The following is a 20,709-nucleotide window of genomic DNA, read 5'->3' as shown; positions in this document are numbered from 1 at the left end:
AAATATGATGCACACAAATAGGTTAATATATGTGTGTCATGTGTGTCCTATTTGTGTATCATCATATTTTGCATTGGCGTCGCAATAGCTAAAATTGATACATTTTCTGCCAGCCAATCATGAAAAAGCTTGATCAGTTGTCCATTCTCTCTCCTAGAGGTTCTCTAGCATTTAGGCTATGGTCGGGAAGACGCTTTAGATGCTTTAAAGCATTTGATTGACCAATCAGGTTAAAGAAATTTTTATTTCTTTTATCCTGATTGGTCAGTCAAATGCTTCAAAGCATCTAGAGCGTCTTCCCGATGCAGCGTTTCTATCAATTAATCAAGGAAAAAAGTAAAGATTTCTTTGTTTTAATTAGTTTTGGTCAATTAAATGTTATTTTATTTATATATATTTATTTATATATATATTTATATATATTATTTATTTATATATATATATTTTTTATTTATATATATATATATATATATAATATTCTTTTGTGTGTAATGACATATTAAGCAAATGAAATTATTTGTATGTAAACATAAAGTTGTATATACGTACAAAACAGAATTTAAAGTTTCTCTCTCTTTCTTTTCATATCTCTCTCTCTCTCTCTCTCTCTCTCTCTCTCTATATATATATATATATATATATATATATATATATATATAGAGAGAGAGAGAGAGAGAGAGAGAGAGAGAGATGAAAAGAAAGAGAGAGAAACTTTAAATTCTGTTTTGTATGTATATACAACTTTATGTTTATATACAAATAATTTCATTTGTCTTAATATGTCATTACATACAAAAGAATATTAAAGTATGTTTAAAAAAAAAAAGACAATTTTTTTCTATTAAATTAACAATAATTTACTGTAAAAATAAATATGTGCTTTTCTTGATAAGCAATGTGTAAGTGATACAATGTTAATATAAGTGATATATACATGCAATTTAATCTTGGTATAAAAAAAAATATCTATACTTTAAATAGAACCTATGAAACGATCATTCAATTAATATTTCTACAGTTTGTACTTCTCATAAATTTCACAAGTTGAAATATGTTAAGCAAGATGATATCCCAACAAGATCAAAAATTCAACAACTTCTGGGTACTTCGTTGGCACAAATTCTCTTCGACTATAGTCATCATGAGATGATAAAAATGTTAGACCCGACACGGTTACAACAATCATGTTACAAAGTACAGAATGATCAATTAAAAAGGGATATCATTCAAATGATCTCAGAAAAACAGGACATTCTTAAATCTAATATACATTATGACATTTTAGGTAAGATTTTATGAATATAGGAAATCAATTCTTTCACATATATATTGCATATGTTTATTAATAAGTTATATAAATTTTTCTCTCAGCATTGGGCGAAGAAGAATTGAAAAAATTTCAAACAGAAATTGAAGCGTTGACACAAAGCAAACTGAGGAATGAGTTTGCTGAGATATGTTGTATGCTTGAAGCTGAAAAAAGATTTGCCATTAGATGCAACGCGGATGAGATTCATGGTAGATACGAAGAGTATTTCAAGTCCACTCAACAGGAATTGGAAGAACAATTACAAGTACATAAATAGTACAATTAATTATTCTTTGATTAATATATATATATATATATATATATATATATATATATATATATTGACAATATAATATATTGATTGACATAAACAAATTAAAAAAATATATATCTAAGGCATAGTTAATATAATACAACAAGTGATGATTAATATAAAATTGTAATAGATTGAGTCGGCAGATGTGAATGCTAAACATAAGAAAGAATTGCAGAAAATTGCTGTAAAAACACGAATAGATACAACGCACGATGTGCTAAAAAAGTTGCGGCCCCAGATATATTATATTATAAAGTCTCTTTATGATGATCTTGAATTATCTTATCATGCACAGAGAGAAAAAATAATTGCTGACTTCAATAAAATCATGAGGTATTCTAATATATGTTTTGCAAGTTTTAAAAAGTTTTCCTGCATTATCATCAAATGTAAGTTATTAAATTTGACATTTTTATATACGCAAAGAAAACAACAACACAAATTGGATATGAGAATTAAAGACATAGAAAAGAAGAAAATGCAAGAATTGCATATTCAACATTATGAACTTAAAATACAAAATGTAATGAATATTATTTATGTTCTTTGCATGGAAAGATTACGTAGTAGTTTTCAAATGCATGCAGTACATAAACATTGTGAGGTAAATGTACATATACATTATATTTTTGATATATATGTATACAACTTATTTTTTTATATTTGTAAGTATTGTAATGTATTTCACATTTAAATATTTAAACTAAAATTTTTTAAAATTATAGATATTTAAAATATTTTGCATACACATACTATACATTCCTATAAATATTTACTGTAAATATTTAAATACAGGAAAAAGTAAAATCCTTGTATGAACTTATTGCTAAACAAGATGATACTATAAAAACAATGAAGAAAAGAATTACAAAATACCACGACAAGAATATAATGCTCCAAGAGAAAATTATTGCTATTACTAAAGAATATCAAAAATTTATAAATTTTGCATTTGATGCCATGCCAGAACATGCTGACTTTTTATTGCCATTAGACTTATTTTCTATAAATAAAAAAGATAGTAAGCGAGAAAAAAGATAGAAAAAAGATATAAAAAAGATATAAATTAAGATCTTTTAGAAAATTTTAATTGCAATAAAGAATTATGTCGAGAAAAAAAGAAAATATAGAAAAAGTTTAAATTTAGTGCTTACAAAAATACACCGAATGTTATAAGGACAAGAATATATTTTTTTATAAACATTGTAGTTATGTACATCAAAACATATAATACAGAAGAATATGTACAAAAAGTAGTATCAAAATATTTATCTCTCTCTCTAATCGTACTCTAATAATATATGATATGGAGATATCCATATAATTCTCTTTACACAAGAATTTCAAATTAATAATTAATGTGTCAACAATTCATTGAAATTTCTTGCATTCTTTATCTGACAACCGCGATGCCATCCTGGATTTCGATGTAGATTAAATGTTTTGCGTTGATAAAATTGTGTCAACATAATAGATCTCAAGCCTACTTTACTAAGTGGGACAGAAGGATAATCATCAAGACGCCATCCATATATCCAATTCACACAATCGGGGAAATAGAAACGCTTCTCCGGAGGTTCTTTATATCTAAAATTTTTAAAAACATTTTGTAAATCAATCAAGTTTTCAAGTAAAAGAATATTATGCGTTACGTTAGGCGCTACCTTTCAATCAAATAATTATCAGTAGTAATAAAAGTTGATACTCCTTTCTGATAAAGCAAGTTTCTTATATCAGGATCTATCGGTTTCATGGTATCTATATTGATAGAATCATCAGATCGAGGTGGCCTCCAAAGGGGTAAGGGCTTGCGTTGCGCCTATTTATGTATATAAAATTTAAAAGAGATGAGTATTATGAATCAATAGATATTAAACTTTTTACGCACAATCGGTTCATCAACGCGAATTTTTGCTCGTTTTTCAGACGCAATTATTTCTCTGGCTCGTTTTGTGAATTTCGGATCTTTCAAATGACTTATTAATCGTTGTTGATTCTTTAAAAACCATTTCATTCGTATCGCATTTTCCTTTCTTATTATTTCATTATAAAATAATTGACAACGATTATCGCATACATTGCCAGAAATTCTTGCCATATTTCTCTTGTACAATTTACATACTATTTTAAGCTTATACGAGTAAAAATCAATAATTACAAATAATTTATATAGACATCAGAAAGTATTTTAATAAAAATAGCTCTGAAGTAAGATTTTAAAAATTACTATCCTCAAATGTTTTATCCTTTCTTTCATAAAAAGATAAGGCGCAACAAATTAAATATAATACATTGCAATTCTTTGTAGAGTGATTTATTTACATTATTATACGCGTTATAATACGTTTTACTGTGTTACATAAATTCAGTATGTACTTAATATATGTACTATATTTTATATATATATGTATATATATATATATATATATATATATATATATATATAATTTCTTTATAATACCAGTGGGAGCATATATATTCAACTATGTACAATTCTTGTTTCTGAAAAAAATAAAATTTAGGAGAAAAATTTAAAGTCGATCAATTCAACATAATATGTAGATATTTATAATATATAATTATTTTCATATGTTTTATATGTTAATATTTCAAAAACAAATTAGGAAAAACGCTGTATTATGTACAGTATCCGTATTCTATGATATACCTGAGAAATAAGCATTTATTTGAAATCAAATAAAAACAATTTCCAGATAAATGTTCAATATAAAATTTAGCAGATTTATTATATAATGAAAATTATAAATAAAGGATTAAACATATCAATAAATTTAATAGAGCACCCTATCTGTGAAATGATTGTATAATTAAATTAATATGCAAAGTATGCGCATATGTATGTAAATAAGTGCATGGATCGAATGAAAAATTAGCTGCAAAACAAGGAATTTTTGCAATTTTGCTATTAGTTATAATTTAAATAAATGATATTTTTATAAAGTTACTTTTAATTAGCTGCTACTCTTTTTTACATATATATTGATTTTTTACATATATGAGAATACTATGCTCCAACATCTAAACGATTTATCCAGTAACGATGCATGGTACATATATATATATAAAATTGTAACAATAAATAAATGGCGTGAAATATGAGTTTTACATGATATTACTCCCTCTTAAAGTCAACATCAAATGACTCAGTAATCACAGCCATAGGAAGCAATATTGTATGTGATATATATATTATATATATATATATATATATATATATATATATATATATATATAATGGTTTAGATACATAGTTTATTTTTATATTATACAAAGTGACTAAGGAGCATTTTATCATTTGTACTTGAATAATCAAGAGGAATCGCGTATTTGTACAAATAATTTTATTTCTTCTACACTGGTTTATTTTTCTTTTTTTATACTGTACATATATGTAATATTATATAATTTTATCTACAATCTTCTATAAAATAATTACTTTACATCGCATTTGATTCCTCTAAGCTTTAGGGTAACCAATCATGTCCTATATTAATTTAACTCTTTCACTCCAATGCATATTTGTATCTACAGTCTGAATATAAAGTTACGTCGTTTCGATATCAATTCATTTAGTCTCAATAATTTTTGAATATTGAATATCGAATGATTTTGTATTGTTAATAATGAATATGAGTTATTTAATTTTGCGTATTTATATTTGCGAAATTAAAAGCTCGCATTAATTGTAATTATGCGCAATTAATTATGCTCTAAAGTATAATTTATTATCGACAGAATTTTTGCATGCATCCCACTGTTTTCTTAATTTACTTAATGATATAATATTGAATAATGGACTGCAATCTAATTATTCTATTCTATTTTCACTATTCAAGTGGAGTATATCTTTTTTTTTTTAAAAACATTTGATTTCTCTATTGCAAAATGCTACAAAATGCAACTATATGATTCAACATATTAAACAAATTAACAAAGTGTATTCAAATTTACTTGCATAAACTAAATATATATAAATTAGATATTAGATTGTAAACAGCATATATAAATTTGTTTATAAATATATACGTATAAATATATAATTAATACGTAAATTACAGAAGACAAATAATACATATATATTTTTAAAAAATTAATATATATTATATTTTACTGAATAACATTAATACTCCATATGAACAGTGTAATCGATAATGACATTTTATTTCAATTAAATAATTAATAATTAAATAAGTAATAATCAAATTTTAATCTCTGATTATTTACGATATCTTATGATATATTAAATTGTATATCAACATAAGAAGTTACATACATACATATATGTATATATATATAAACATAATTATATATAATTTCATGCATTATAGGATATATAATATATAATTATAATTTAATTAAATTATTAATAAATAGGATATTTTATATATATACATACAGAATGATTCTGAACAAACATTTGTCTTTAAATACGCGATGTAACAATCAGTGTGTGTGTGTGTGCGTGCACATTCTCACACAAACACTGATTGCTACACTCATCGCGTGTAACAATCAACTGATCGCGGCGAGCGTCCCACGTAATCGCCTATATCGAGCCATTCCTGCCTATCTCTCGTACTCGTTCCGTAATTAGTTCACCATTTTCCTTTATAATTTAAAAACTAAGCTCCGGGCAAAATTTTGCAAGAGAAAAAATCGTCTTAGAATTCATTCAAGAATTTGATATTTTAAAGACAAATGTTTGTTCAGAATCACTCTGTGTGTGTATATATAGGATTTATAATATATAATTTAATATATCATATATCATAAATTTAATAATCGAGACTGAAACTTGATTATTGAATTATTTAAATAGATTTTAAAGGGGTCATTTACACATAAGCCAGTGTTTTGTCAAGATTGATTAATGATTATTTCATGATTCCCAATTTAATGTACAGCGAATGAACAAAGCTGTTTTATATAATTATTGTGTAAAGTAGAGCAATATTTTCATATTGATTCCATATATAAAAGAAATAAAAAAAAAAAAAAAATATATATATATATATATATATATATATATATATATATATATTATAAACATAAGATATATAATAATATAAAAGATAAAGAAATATTTTTTTATCTTGCACTTGCAACCTTTTAAAAATTATCATTTTCATTCTATAATCAAAGGAATCAAGAAATAAAATAAAAAAGCTACATTATTAACGCCATTGTACGAAGTAATCATTTTGTGCAGTCATTCAATAAGTTTATTGGCATATATTAACTTAATATATGCCCACATTCAATGCTTTTGCGCAATATTGTCTTTTTCTAGCATCATATTTATTTCTCTTCGCGACTTTTATTCGTTTATAAAAATGCTGCTGTAACGATGTAAAAATTAAAATATCAATCAACAAAATATCTTTGTCAAATATCTTTGTTATTCATTGTTACATTCTTATAAAGAAAAAAATTTCTATTATCAACTTTTTCGGGTAGTGAAAGAGCTTTCTCTATTTTTTAATCGACCAATAGTGTGATTTGTCTTACATATCTAACTCGTAGTCACTTTAAGTAATACAGGTGATGAAGCATGGTTGTTAAAGTACAGACCTGTTCCTTGAAAGCTGTTGGATCTCGATGTCGGATTTTGATTAATTCCAGTCATACCACTGTCGGTCTCGGAATCACTGTACTCGTCATTTTGCTTGTTATGTAACACGTATTTGAATGATTCGTATCTGTTGCGCGAATTAAAAATTAATATTATGCGATTCGACGATGAAAAAGCTAATGAAAGTTATACAATTTCAAGAAGAAAAAATAAGGTGCAACAAAATTGACTTACATCACCCAACAAATGGCAGTAGCTGGTGCTTGGAATAAAACACGTGCGCGTAATCCACGAAAGTATCCTTTTATACCGCCATGCCTGTAGACTTGTCTAAATGCATCCATCATACCCTGAGCATGTACGCCGTCTTGCTGAGTATTCAACACTGTCTTGCAAACGTCTAGAGGAGTTGTCGCTGCAGCCGCGATCGCACCTGCTGCCGCACCTGATTACATACATATATAAAATGATATTAATGATAAAGATAGAACTGACAATTTATATTACAAATAATTGATAAACTCACCAGATGCTATGTGTGCTACTGGATTGTAACCATGATCCGGATTTGTAATGGATTGTACAAATTCATATGAAATAAAATGAATACTTTGAAAAGGCACATTCATAGCCAATTGAGTTGTGTAACTTCTGTAGAATGCAAATATCCCTTCTTTCTGATACACATGCTGTACACAACTCCATACATCTCTATAGGGAGACTTATACATCTGTAGTCGCTGTTTTACAACTGTAACAAAATAATATATATAATATATATATCAACACAATTATAACAATATAATATAATATAATATTACATATATATATTACATATATATATATTACATATATATATTATATTCGTCTATTTTTTGAGAAATTAACTTTTTTAAAAATTGAATTTCTTTAGATTATTAAATATATTTTTAAATATAAGAATGTTTTAAAAATCTATATCTTATATGTATCTTTTATTAAGCATGGAATAGTGTCACATAATAGTGTATGTATGTGTGTGAAAGTTATCAATAATATTTAACTTCTAAATGATTAGATAATAAGAATCTTGATTTCTCTTGGATAATACTAATGGATAAATAATACTAATTAAAATATTTAAATTATAAATTATAACTTTATAATAATATCATGAAATTAACTCTCTATTTATAATGATATAATATTCATTCAATTTAAATAAAATATGTGATATATTATCAAATTAGTTTAATATATTATTATAGCTAACCTTCTGCTGGATTCATGACACCATCATGTAAAATTGTTGCTACGCAACCAGCTGCACCATAGACAAGATGATTAAATTGGGACCTCGTACTCTTGAATTTTTCTTTAAGACACTCATAACAAGAAAAATATAAAGCATGTGCAGGTCCAGCTCCGGCAACTACTGCACTCACACCTCTAATTGGCCTGAATATACCTTCTTGTTTCATCATTTTGTACAATACTTGCCCTACTTTTGTTCCTCCTCCTGGACCGGGAATTAACGCCTGCATTCTTGTCTAGACACATAAAAGAAAAAGATTATCAATTGTGAAATTAATAATGAGTTATTTCATAGATCTGATATGTTCTGTATTTTATTTATTTTATGTATTTGATTTTGGTTTTACAATACAATACAATATAATATTGTAACTACTTGCAATACTTTTCTATGCTATTTTAAAATTATTATTACCAAGGCATTTTGAAATTAGAATAACTTGCTGATAGTAACAATAGTGACTATCAACTGATTCATTGTAAAAAAAAACATATGGCATAATAATCACTCTTTATCTATGAGAATAAATGCAGATTATCAATTGACAGCTGCATGTGGAAAATAGAAATGAACATATAAAACTTAATTCAAATATTAGAAAATATAATTTTCTAACATATTATTTTCAATCCAATATTAATCTGTTTTACATAACATTATAGCAAAATGAACATGTCTCTATATCATTGGATAATTCCATTTGCAAAATGAGTAAAATCAAGGCATATTATTTAGGCAGGCAAGCATGTATTGATAGTATAAATAGTTTGAAAAGGAGATCAGAAATAGAACCCCTGCAATAAGACTGACGAACTGTGTTATATAATGAATAGTATACAATTGCATTCTGAGTAAAAACATGGTATAATATATTATTTGCAATATGCAACTCATCTCTTCATGTTTTACCTCTACCAACTGACTGGTACTGAGTGACTATTGTCTTAATCATCATATATGCTCCATGTATGATAACATTTTGCACTATTATAGTATCAAACAAGTCATATAATGTCCAATGTATAAATATGAAATCATTCAACAAATATTCAATTCATACACACAAATGCATGGTTCTATCAGTTCTAACGCTTAACAAACAAAAAGGAACTTTTGTCAATATATTACATATTTAAATTTGAAAATTAAACGAACTTGTCATATATAATAAGAAAAAATATATATTAAAGACATCATAAGAACATATTATAAAAACAAAGTAAATCTCCGCATATATTTTTGTACTTAAAAAATATGTATAAATATAAAGATAACGTCTAAAAATACCTTTTTAAATTCTTTTTAAATATGTGACATAAAAATAAGAATGATTAAAATAAACTTCATAAATATGTAAACGGAACGTATATATAATGGTATGTATTACATCTATTGTGTCATTCAATTCTAGGTTACTAAAACGAAGGTAAAATAAAAATATTTCTTTTTCTTATGTCACATATAAATCCTAAATGATCAAATCTCATTATATAACATTACATACTATTTATAATAATTATGTATAATTGTACATTGCATATTGCATGTGAGAGACAATATGACTATAAATATTCATATTAATAAAAAATATGACATAGTAGAGATATATACGTAAATCTCAATCTCTAACCTGACATCCTGTAAAATCGAATAACTTTTGTTCGTTCAAAATCCAAAAATGTCAGCAATATAGGTATCACTATTATCCATAGTTGTCTCACGATAATTATTACCATCATGATTTTTGTGATACAAATCCCCCTATCTCCCTATCTAACGCTAGTTTATTCGCGATAGATAAGTCGCGGTTGATAAAGATATCTAGCACCAAATAGATGTAAATTCCAGGAAAGCAGGAGGAAAATACGGTGACAAGGCAGATTATGATTTTTCTAGGAAAACGAATCGCGCGGGAATCCCGCGGGGCTCGCGACGTCGAGCACGTTCGGACGATCGAGCGTCACGACGAACACTGCCACCGGGTGACAGTGTTGAGGTTATGTAAGAGAGAGAAAAGAAGAAACGTGCGCGGTGTGACCGCCGCCGAGACGTATACCTTGACGCTGTCAAACGGGTACATGATGCAATGCTCCATGATCCCGGCCACGGCACCGGCTGTCATGTGCACGGCCACCGAATTGGTCGGCAGGCTCTCGTAGTCGTCCTTATCCATGATCGCGAGGAAGGAGAGTTACTCGCTCGTTAAGCGCACTCCAATCCGTCGCCACGATATTTTCTTCTCGCGTTCCTGCCTTTCTCTCTCCTCCTCTTCCTTTTTCTACTTCGTGCCGCCCCACTGGCCGCCAAACACGTTGCGTCGTCGATACGGCGTTCGATACTCGTATAATCGTTCGTCACGAGGACACCGATGAGGTAACGAACGCCTCGCGTTAACGAATCGTACGGAATGGAATACACGGCAAGTACGCATGTATTAAGCGCGCGCTAACATGTGACCGCGTGCGTCGATCGTTTCTTAATGGGGCTGCACCGGAGTAAAGTAAGGCTCGGTGGTCACCCGTTTCTCCCCCACTGCCGCCGATAACCCCCCTTTCTTCTGCCGCTACGTTCGTTCGTTCGCGAAAATTTCGCCTAGTCGCGAAAATTACGCGCGCACAGTATCCGCGTTTGATTGTTCAAAATACGCTCGGAATCACATCTGATATTCGACGGTAACGATCTCGGGGATACGACGTTCGCGGATCGGTCGCGAAGAGTGGTTAGCGAGGTTAGGCTCGGATGCACGTGGCGCGCATGCGTCGTGCGCGACCACGTGGTTCGTGCGTGCGTCCGCGAGACGAGAACGCTTTAAAGTACTTCCGACGAATGTTGAGTGCACGGAATGCCGAATGAGTATGTACGTACATCTTAGTCGTCGACAATAACGATGACGAGACGATAATAATTTCCCGGATGAGAGAGAGATCGCGCGCGGTAAGTCATCGCGAATGCATATCTCGGCGATCTCGTGACGATTACGAAACTTTGCGGTTACTCGGCGTTTTTCTCCCGTAGATTTCTCTTTCGTTTTACTCGCATTTCCTCGACAATTTTTACACAAGGCAATTATTTATGCATAAATATCCGTCTGAAAATACTTGTTCGTTTCAACTTTGCACACGGAAAAGCAGAGTACTTCAGAAGATAGAATTTTACTGCGTCATAGTTTTTTCATTTAGTTCCACGTTATCGTAAAAAAAAATGTATTAAATTAATGCAGAAAGTTATAGCCAAACCGAATTTGCATTGCCTTTCAACCGAATCTCTAGCCTTCACGAAAGCTTGTACGTCACAATACACATACGCAGCATATTCATGCTTGTTATTGAATGCATGAAAAAGTGAAAGGTTCGTCTTAGGAACTTCTTGTCAACTCCAAATCAATCTCATGTTATCCAAAACATGAACTGTTGCCCATTATTGCGCAAAGAAATAAAATTTCGTTGTGCGAAATTTTTTTTGTGCACAGTGATAAAATAAACAGAAAATATATTCTTGTATATGCCTTACTTATATAAATTATATTTTATCGCACTGTAGCATATAATGTCGGTATTTTATACATTTTCTCTTTTTTTTCAACATAATAAATAAGGCTTTTAAGACGCAAAGAAAATAAATCAATTAATCAAACTTTGGAAAAAAATTCTGAAAAATTGAAGATGAGATAGCTCACTCATTAGCAAAATTTGATTCGCAAACATTTTTATCAGTATGCAAGGTTTCGTTTTACATTTATCTTCTGATACGCACATCTATAAACAATAGTCCGTAAAATTTTAATTATGCCACAGAGATTATTCATAGTCAGAAACGCAACATCAAAAAACGATAACAAATTGTTTTAACAAATATTAGATAAAAAAATTTCTTTTGGAATTAATTAAAAATATGTTTTTAAAAAATAAGCTATTACTATAGCAGTTAAAAGCAAAAGTTTTTATCTTTTTTCTACAAAAAGAAAAATAAATTCTGCAGAATTTAATATCATATCATTTTTATGCATCTATTATTAAATAAATTCGTCTGTAATAAATGTTTTAAAATTCTACCGAGAGAGCGATTAATTATTTTATAAATGTCACCATAGAGAAGCGTGTTGATGCAATATCTGAATATTGTATTGTTTCATGTCATCTCATGAATCTTTTATCACGTTTTTTATGTGCGTAAAACGAAAAAAAATATGCACGTGCAATGTCATGGTGCGCCACGCACAGGTTTTTTTTATTATTTAAACATTGGAATGTATGTACAGACAATGGTCAACGTTATGTAAGCGGAAGAGATCATGCGTTATTACACGAGAGTATTAAATTCATCGATAGGTAACCGATCTATTCACGAGAAGCGAGATTTATGCGAAACAAGATTGATTGATTGTCATAAACCTCTCCTTGAAACGACAATATATCAAATTTCAATTTGCAAATATTATATTTTAATAATATATACACACACAAGTGCGTATGTTGTTGCACATTATGCGATTTACGCGCAGTAAAGCACTTCTAATCGCAGCAGACGAGTCGGCAGAGCTAAGTGACAAGGTCGCCCGACGATGCAATTATGTGGCTATTTCGTGCACAGAAAATAAACAAGCATGAATCGGCAGAGAATGCAAGTTTCTAATATGTCGGCAGAGCAATCTATTGCATCTAATCGCTGTAATCTTTGCATATAGTCGCAATGACCTTGATCGTTTATTGGACTCAACGTTTGGAAGCTGGACCGAACCGACGTCGCGTCTCGTCCAGCGGCTGCCGATTATAACGAAAGAGATATGGAATGTCTTTGAACTTATATACGTCTCTGAAATCAATAATATTGATGTACAGACAATGTATTATTAATCTCAGAAAAGCATATGTATTATTGATGTCGGAGAGAGAAGCGTAATATATATTATTTATAATATTGAATGTTTAAACTTTGATTTACGTGCACAGGAATATGCGTTATACAAAAATTGTAGATCCTTTCAAGTGTTAAAATCGAACAATTTGTATTCAGTATGTATTTGGAAGATATTTTTGAAGTCAATTAGATGTATAAAATTTCAATTTGCGTCAGTAAAGTCGTCACTCTTTCTACTTTGAAATGCTTAGAATGTTAATTTCTCTAACTAAATTTGTTAATGAGGCATAATTACAGGATGTAGAACGATGGATGAAGGTATTAGTACATAGTGTTAATTAATAAATATATAAAAACTCGCTTTATATTTGAAAGCGATTTTAATACTTAGCGAAAATTTATAAACCTTAGTATTGCTATATACGCAGCTATGATAAGTAAAGATTAAAGATATAAAAAAGTTATATTTTACGAGATATTTTCCTATTGAAATATAAAATACAACTGATTTCTTTCTATATACACGTGTTTATATACAGTTATTTGATATCACGTAGTTACCGACAGAAACAAGAATACAATTCTCAAAGGAGATCTAAAAATATGTATGATGCAACATCGCAATATTATGCTTAGTTTTCATTATCACTAAATATCTATATTGTAAATATTGAAAATTATAGAATTTATTAGATTTTAGTTATTATTATTTCATCATTTTTTTGTCTATATATTTCAAAAGATAAATGTTATAAAGCGATTATACACATATATATCTTTTAAAATATTCAAACAACAAAATAATAAATAATAATAATTATGTATATATGTAGAATGTTAAAAAATTAGACAGAAAATCTAAAGAGAAATAGAAGATTTCAAAATAAAAACATTTTTTTTTACAGCGATTTTATTTTAATATTACGTGATATAAAATAAAAATGTCGTGATTTTAACAATAAACACAAACATTAGTGAAAAAATCAAATTATATTTTATTTTGAAAACGGAATGAATATACGAAAATAATTCACTCTTTTTAATAAATTTTAATAAATCTTAAAAAATTCTTCCATTAACTTCAATATAAAAATGAGATCGAAATATCTGAAGTTATCTCCCTTCAATGTTTATCAGTCTAATATTTTAACATTTTGTATAAATAACAATAGAAAAAAAATATAAAGATTATTAGAGAAAATTACTAATTTTCTAACACGTTGAAATAAATCGAATTAAATCTTAAATTGTAAGATTACATTTTATATCATATTTATATAATGTATTTTTTATCTTATCAATGTGATTTTCATGCTATTTTAATTACATGTTTATCGGAGAAACGTGAGAATATTTCTGAGAATGAATTGTCAATTTATTTGTAGAGTATAAAAGAGTATGAATATATATAAAAATTAGTATTTTTTTGTCAGAACTAGCAATATAGTATACTATATAAATGGAAGAAAGCTTTAAAAATTACAGTCTTATAAATATATATTGTATGTTTTTCTTGCACATAATAATATACATAAAAGTAATAAAAAAATGATTCACACATTGTTATAATTAGGAACTTGTAATGTGTGTTGAATTAGATATATATATATTAGATATTTTAATATTATTCCAATAAATGAGGGTCTATATTGTGAATTAGAAAAAAAAGATTTTTCAAGATTTTACACACATAGAAAATTGAATATTGTTTGAATATTTCTGTCAATTTCAGAAAACTGGTAGAGAGAGATAGGATTATTGGTAAACTTGTGTAAACTTTACAATATTAATAATTTTGTGACTGTGATGTGATTCAATTTATGGGCATTCATACATGTTAATCAGACTTGTACAAACTTCATAATATTAATAATTTTGTGATTTAATTTATAGGCATTCATACATATATATGTACATACATACAAATAGACATATACCCAAAAAATAAGAAAGTTTACAGATATGTACTGTTTTAAAAAGAAAAATACATATTCTCTCTTTTTCTCCAATGCACACTCCAATATGTAATTAATTTCATTACAATAATATCAAATATTATTGTAATCTTTAACGTTCTCTCGTTAGATATTATATGGAAGAAATATTAATTGAAACTGATAAAACTTTACTACTTTAAAGCGTATAAAAACTTGATAAAGAAATGGTTAATAAATTTTTGATTAATAAATGTTTATTTATTAATAATGCAAACTAAAAAGTTGGTCAATGATAAATATTAAACTTTATAAATTAGTAATAAGTTTATAGGTTGTGTAATTTAAATTTATAACATTTTTTTAATTTTATAAATATGCAACTTTTTATAAATGTACCTCATATACACACATATAACATATATAAAAGTATTTACATAAATAATTTCAATGTTTTAAAGGTCGGAATTTTAAACAAACGCATTTAAAATATTATGAAAAATTTGAATGATATAAATTAAATATGATGACTCACCATATTTTGAGATGTACGATTCACTATTATGTAATGAGACAAATTTACTTTGAAATGGTATAAAATAAAAGTTCATTTAACACCTGAATCCATGTAGCACTAGCTATGCTTGATTAAATCGTCTGCTTCGACGAGAAGAACTGGAAAATAATGGACGTGGTTTATACAAGTCATCGCTTGAATATCGTTGACTGCTCCTATTGCGGCTGCAATTTCAAGGAACAATAACGTTAGATTAACTGTAAGTCTCCTTAAGTAGTATTCAAGAAAATATTTATTTAATATGATACATTTTCAATATGTGCATCTAGAGAACAGAATACAGAGCATATAATTTTATTTTCACAGTAACAAACAAAAAGAGCGAAAGAACAAAAATATATATATATATATATACGAAAATTTCGCACTATATAAAAATCTCGAGAACATATAAGACGTACCTTTTTTCTTCTTTGATCACATTAGACGATGTTTTTTCGCTTGTTGCGGACACATCGCTATCCGGGCTCAGAGGCATGACGAAATTCTCGCCATTCGAGACTCCCTGCGGATTACATAAATTCGAAAATCTCGGTTTTTTATTGAATCTTCTTTTTTTGACATTGTGTACGGTATCTTCATTGAGCGACAATGTCCGTTTATGATCCTCATTATTATTATCCGAATTATTTACCAGTATGTCGGATAAGGGACTGGATGAACGCTTGCGCAATTTTGGCAATGGTGGTGCAGCCATGGATTTTGGTACCGAGAGAACTACCTTGCCACCTAGACTCTCTATTATGTCTTCTAGAGACGAATTCTCCAACAATTCTAGAGATTCTAAGAAACTCGAGAATCTTTCCGATCTCTTATTGTCAGTCTTAAAGTAATAGCAATCTTCTCCATCTTCTCTATCCTCGCTGATGACGGAGGATGAGGACTTAGTTTCTTGACAATTGCTATGTATATCTATCGTCGTATCGATTGGTGATGTACACATTTCTACCTGCTTCTCATCCTCCGGTTCTTCGATGTCGTCTCTTATCTCTGTCCGATTGTCAATCTGCGCTTCATTATCGTTCTGCATTTCCGTTTCATTATAATTCCATACTTCCGCATCCTTCTCCATCGATTGTTCTGCACTTCTGTTCTCGCTATTATCCACAGATTCAGATTTTGCCGATACTGTGAGTTCTCTCTGTTCATGTGAAATATATGTTTTCTCTATTTGCGAAGAACATTTTTCTGCATCAATATTTGGTGTTTTGTTATTAGTGTCTTTTGCAACATCATGTCCCTCCTTAGATGCTGTTTTATCTTCTACATGTGAATCATCAAGCTGCGTAGTTTTCTCGTCAGTTTTTGAATTCTGTATCGTTTCTTCTGATACATTCGATACTATTTCACTTAGGGATTGCTTTATACACAACTCCATATTGGATAACTTGGATGACTTGGATTGTCTATTTAAGAAATCATTTGTACAAGATTCTGTTCCTAGCATTATTATCGATCTTTCGTCTAATGTTAAGTTGGTTTCATGCTTCTCGGGATAAGGTTCCTCGTATTCCTCGTCAGGAATCTCTATAATCTGAACACGCTCGTCGTCTGGCATGTCTTCGAGATTGTCAACATCTTTTGCTGTACTCAATTGACTTGTTTGTTCCGTTTCGTACGTAATTTTCTTCTCTCCTTTCTTATCCTCCTTAAGTTTCTCCTTTTCCATCAGCTTTCTGATTTTCATAAGTCTTTTAGCTTCGTGTATATTTTTTGCGAATTTTGGCTTTCTGATTTTCACATCGTCAGAAGTTGACTCGTCCTCTTTAATTACAATCCTCTTAGATAACAATCTCTTTTTTAATGGTAAATTTGTGTCACACGAATCTGCTTCTTCCTCGTGTTTGTCATACGTTTCATTTATATTATCAGGTTCCAATTTTAGAGTCTTATCATCTATCAAATTGATTTTATGAGATAATTTAGAGTTTGGTTGTTGCAATGAGTCATTCATTTGCGTTTCTTCAATACTATCTGACGTTTCGCTACCAGAATTGCTAACGTGATTACTTTCCTTCAAACTTGACGTACCTGATTTGGTGCTTGTCATATTAGAATTTGTATTGTTGGATGGCGAGGTCTTGCTATTCGAGCCATTCGAGCCATCTCTGTCAGTGGAACGTCGATCATTAGAGCTTTTGCGTAAGCTTGAATGATCATCCTTTGTCTTTGATTTTTTATCCTCTCGACGTTTTTTATCCTTTGACGGACTATCGTTTTTCGAGTCTCTCTTACCATCTGATTTCTCATTGCGATCTGAACTTTTGCTATGTTGCAAATAACTTTTCGCATCCTTCTTACCATTTGTCTTTTCACTGCTCGCTTTGCCATCCTTTTTTACATCCACTTTTCCGCCTTTATCTTCTTTCTCACTTTTCGAAACTTTTTTTGGATCAGACTTGTCCGATAGATCTGTCTTGCTACTGTAGTGACTCTTACCTTTATTATCTTTCGACAATCGTTTTTCATCTCGTTTTGCTTTATCTTTCGAGTCTGATCTTTTATCTTTTCCATCTACAATTTTTTCTGACGCCTTGCTGTTTCTACTTTCGTGATAAGTTACAGGGATATTTTTCGACGACGATGACGACGATGAGCTTCTATGCTCTTTTCTGCTTGATTTTTTGTCTTTAAGAGAATCCTTCTTTTCTTTAGTTTCTTTAGTAAGTTTAACATCTTTGTCTTTATTTAATTTTTCTTTCTCTGTCAATTCCTTCTTCTCTCGAAGCTCTCTGATTTTCTCTTTATAGATATCTTTTAAATCTTTCGCTTCTTTATTGATGTTATCTTTTTTGTCTGCTTCCTTGAGTTTCTCATCTTTAATTTTGTTGGCGTTATCTTTCAAAGATTCTGAAATATCTTTAGCTTTGTCTGAATTTTCTTTCACCTGATCAATTTTATCTTTAGATTTACTCTTATTATGTTTATCGTACTTTTCACTACTGTGACTACGTGATTTCTTTCTTTCATTACTTCTGTCTTTATAATATTTTACATCCTTACTGCTGATCTTTTCTTTTGTGCTTTTTGATTTGGATTCGCTATCTTTACTCTTTTCCTTGGAACTTTTATCATATTTATCTTTCATACCACTATCTGTAGCATCACGAGAATTTTCTTTAGAAGATATACTTTTAGTGCTTTTAAAATCTTTTGTATCTTTATAATCTTGTGCATCTTTATTTTTAGCAAAGTCAAAATTGCTTTTGGTCATTTTGTTCTTAGACGAATCAAACTCCCTAATTGCTTTAAAATTATCTTTACTATTTTTAACTTCATATTTGTCCTTTGTTACATCATCTTTCAATGCATCATGTACTGGTGTTAAACCATGGTTGGAAGACCCAAAATCTGTTACTATCGATAATCGAGAATCTGAGGAAACCTTGCTAAGTTGAGAATCTTGATTGCTACAATCAAAGTTATCTCGCGATAATTCGTTCGAAAAATCTGGACTTCTTGATCTGTGACTCGTTAATTCTGATATTCCTGATAAATGTGAGTCGTTGGAAATGTTGGATTCATTCAAATTCATAATATCTATTGGTTCAAATGTTGGACTAACCTCTTCGTCCTCGTCTTCCATTTTGTCATCCGATTTTCCAGATGTGTTTAAATTCAGGTTACTACCAGTTTTATTTAAAGCTTTACAAGATTCATCCAATGTTTTCTCTTCTGAGGAGATATGTCCATTTTCAGGGCTAGTTTTATTTTTATCTCTGTATATCTCCTCACCTTGGAACTTTTGTTCATTTGTTTTATCAAATTGTTTTCCCTCAACATCATTCACATCGCTTGCATCTATCGATTCGAGGGATACATCCTTCAAACTGTTCTTATCAGACTCTGGTGAGACTGGATCCAAATCTTTAGGTAATAAATCTTTAAGACCGCAAGCACCATTTTTCTCTTTCACCTTTGGTCTTTCTATACCCAGAAATTTATATACTACATCTTCTATTTGTGACATAAAAACTGCATAGACTTTGGGATTTACGACTTGATCTACTATCCGTTCTACACCAGCATCGAGATATGGTGCATCGTGTATATGTTTGCGCAAAGTTTCTCGGAGCTGATTCTTGTTCAAGTCTGGTTTCCATACTTGTTTAGTAAGAAAAGAGTTTACGGAACCTTCAACTCTTGTCCTCAGATTTTGATACGCTGGCTGAAATCACATATACCATCGTATATTACACTACACGAATGTTCTTTGTTTGAGAATAAAATATTTGTCAATAATTAACATTATTTTACAGATATCATGTTTCAATATTAAATTACGTCTAACTCCTGCATCGAAGAAATTACGCGAATGGGTCAAATTTGTTACAAAACTCATCATTACACCAAGTATTGTTTTACCTTTGTATCAACATCGGCGATGCATTCTTTGCGAAACTGATCAAAAATGCCTTGAGACTTAACTTCGCCCACTATATGATCGATCAATCGCGGGTCACCGGCTAGCAAAGTATTGGATAAACCTAATTCCATATCGACTAACGATGATCGACCAGAATCAGATATTTCGTTCGTCACAAAATAGGAGAAGCAATCATTTTCACTGATTAACGCTGGCAGAATCACCTCATCAGGCAATAGATACAGTACGCATCGCGGCCATATCTTTTCACGCCTTCTCACATTGCGTGCGCATGCGCAGAATTTACATTTTGCACTCGTTTGTTTACGACCTCGGCTGCGGTCAAGGAGACGTCGAAGATGCTTTGGAGCGTTTGATTGACCAATCAGGATAAAAGGGATAAGATTTCTTTAACCTGATTGGTCAATCAAACGCTTCAAATCTTTAGGCTGCGTTCGTTTTG

The 20,709-nt window shown here is 29.7% G+C and overlaps 3 protein-coding genes across 8 annotated transcripts; 1 reads left to right on the top strand and 2 right to left on the bottom strand.

The window, feature by feature from the left end:
- Positions 1 to 279: 279 nt before the first annotated feature.
- LOC105248477 lies at positions 280 to 2,666 on the top strand. Of its 2 annotated transcripts, none has more exons than XM_025407119.1 (6): positions 280 to 336; positions 1,019 to 1,285; positions 1,372 to 1,574; positions 1,756 to 1,958; positions 2,052 to 2,229; positions 2,421 to 2,666. In XM_025407119.1, exons 1-6 carry the CDS (start codon positions 303 to 305, stop codon positions 2,664 to 2,666), a joined length of 1,131 nt encoding a protein of 376 aa, XP_025262904.1. In that variant the 5' UTR covers positions 280 to 302. The 2 variants fall into 2 exon arrangements, with proteins under 2 accessions (XP_025262904.1, XP_025262907.1); XM_025407122.1 differs by lacking the exon at positions 280 to 336 and adding an exon at positions 849 to 899.
- A 361-nt stretch (positions 2,667 to 3,027) lies between these two features.
- Positions 3,028 to 11,005, bottom strand: LOC105248474 (mitoferrin-2). Of its 5 annotated transcripts, XR_003122477.1 has the most exons (7): positions 10,569 to 11,005; positions 8,471 to 8,747; positions 7,745 to 7,969; positions 7,453 to 7,663; positions 7,218 to 7,345; positions 3,290 to 3,444; positions 3,028 to 3,212 (listed from the first exon to the last, which is right to left on the bottom strand). XR_003122477.1 is itself a non-coding variant. In XM_025406581.1 (6 exons), the coding sequence occupies exons 1-6, from the start codon at positions 10,683 to 10,685 to the stop codon at positions 3,401 to 3,403; spliced, it is 1,002 nt and encodes a 333-aa protein (XP_025262366.1). In that variant the 5' UTR covers positions 10,686 to 11,005; the 3' UTR covers positions 3,260 to 3,400. The 5 variants fall into 5 exon arrangements, 4 of the variants coding, with proteins under 4 accessions (XP_025262366.1, XP_025262369.1, XP_011251585.1 ...); XM_025406581.1 differs by lacking the exon at positions 3,028 to 3,212 and having other exon boundaries at positions 3,260 to 3,444; XM_025406584.1 differs by lacking the exons at positions 3,028 to 3,212; positions 3,290 to 3,444 and adding an exon at positions 4,077 to 4,127.
- Positions 11,006 to 15,743: 4,738 nt separating this feature from the next.
- LOC105248472 (biorientation of chromosomes in cell division protein 1-like 1) lies at positions 15,744 to 20,538 on the bottom strand. Its single transcript, XM_011253279.3, has 3 exons — positions 20,246 to 20,538; positions 16,282 to 20,048; positions 15,744 to 16,044 (listed from the first exon to the last, which is right to left on the bottom strand). The coding sequence occupies exons 1-3, from the start codon at positions 20,375 to 20,377 to the stop codon at positions 15,942 to 15,944; spliced, it is 4,002 nt and encodes a 1,333-aa protein (XP_011251581.1). The 5' UTR covers positions 20,378 to 20,538; the 3' UTR covers positions 15,744 to 15,941.
- Between the last annotated feature and the right edge of the window lie 171 nt (positions 20,539 to 20,709).

This window comes from Camponotus floridanus, unplaced genomic scaffold (genome assembly GCF_003227725.1).
Source record: "Camponotus floridanus strain SB8 unplaced genomic scaffold, Cflo_v7.5 scaffold1, whole genome shotgun sequence".
NCBI classification, from domain to species: Eukaryota; Metazoa; Arthropoda; class Insecta; order Hymenoptera; family Formicidae; genus Camponotus; species Camponotus floridanus.
The sequence above is the reverse complement of the archived record's forward strand: the minus strand, read 5'-3'. Positions and strand labels throughout refer to the sequence as shown.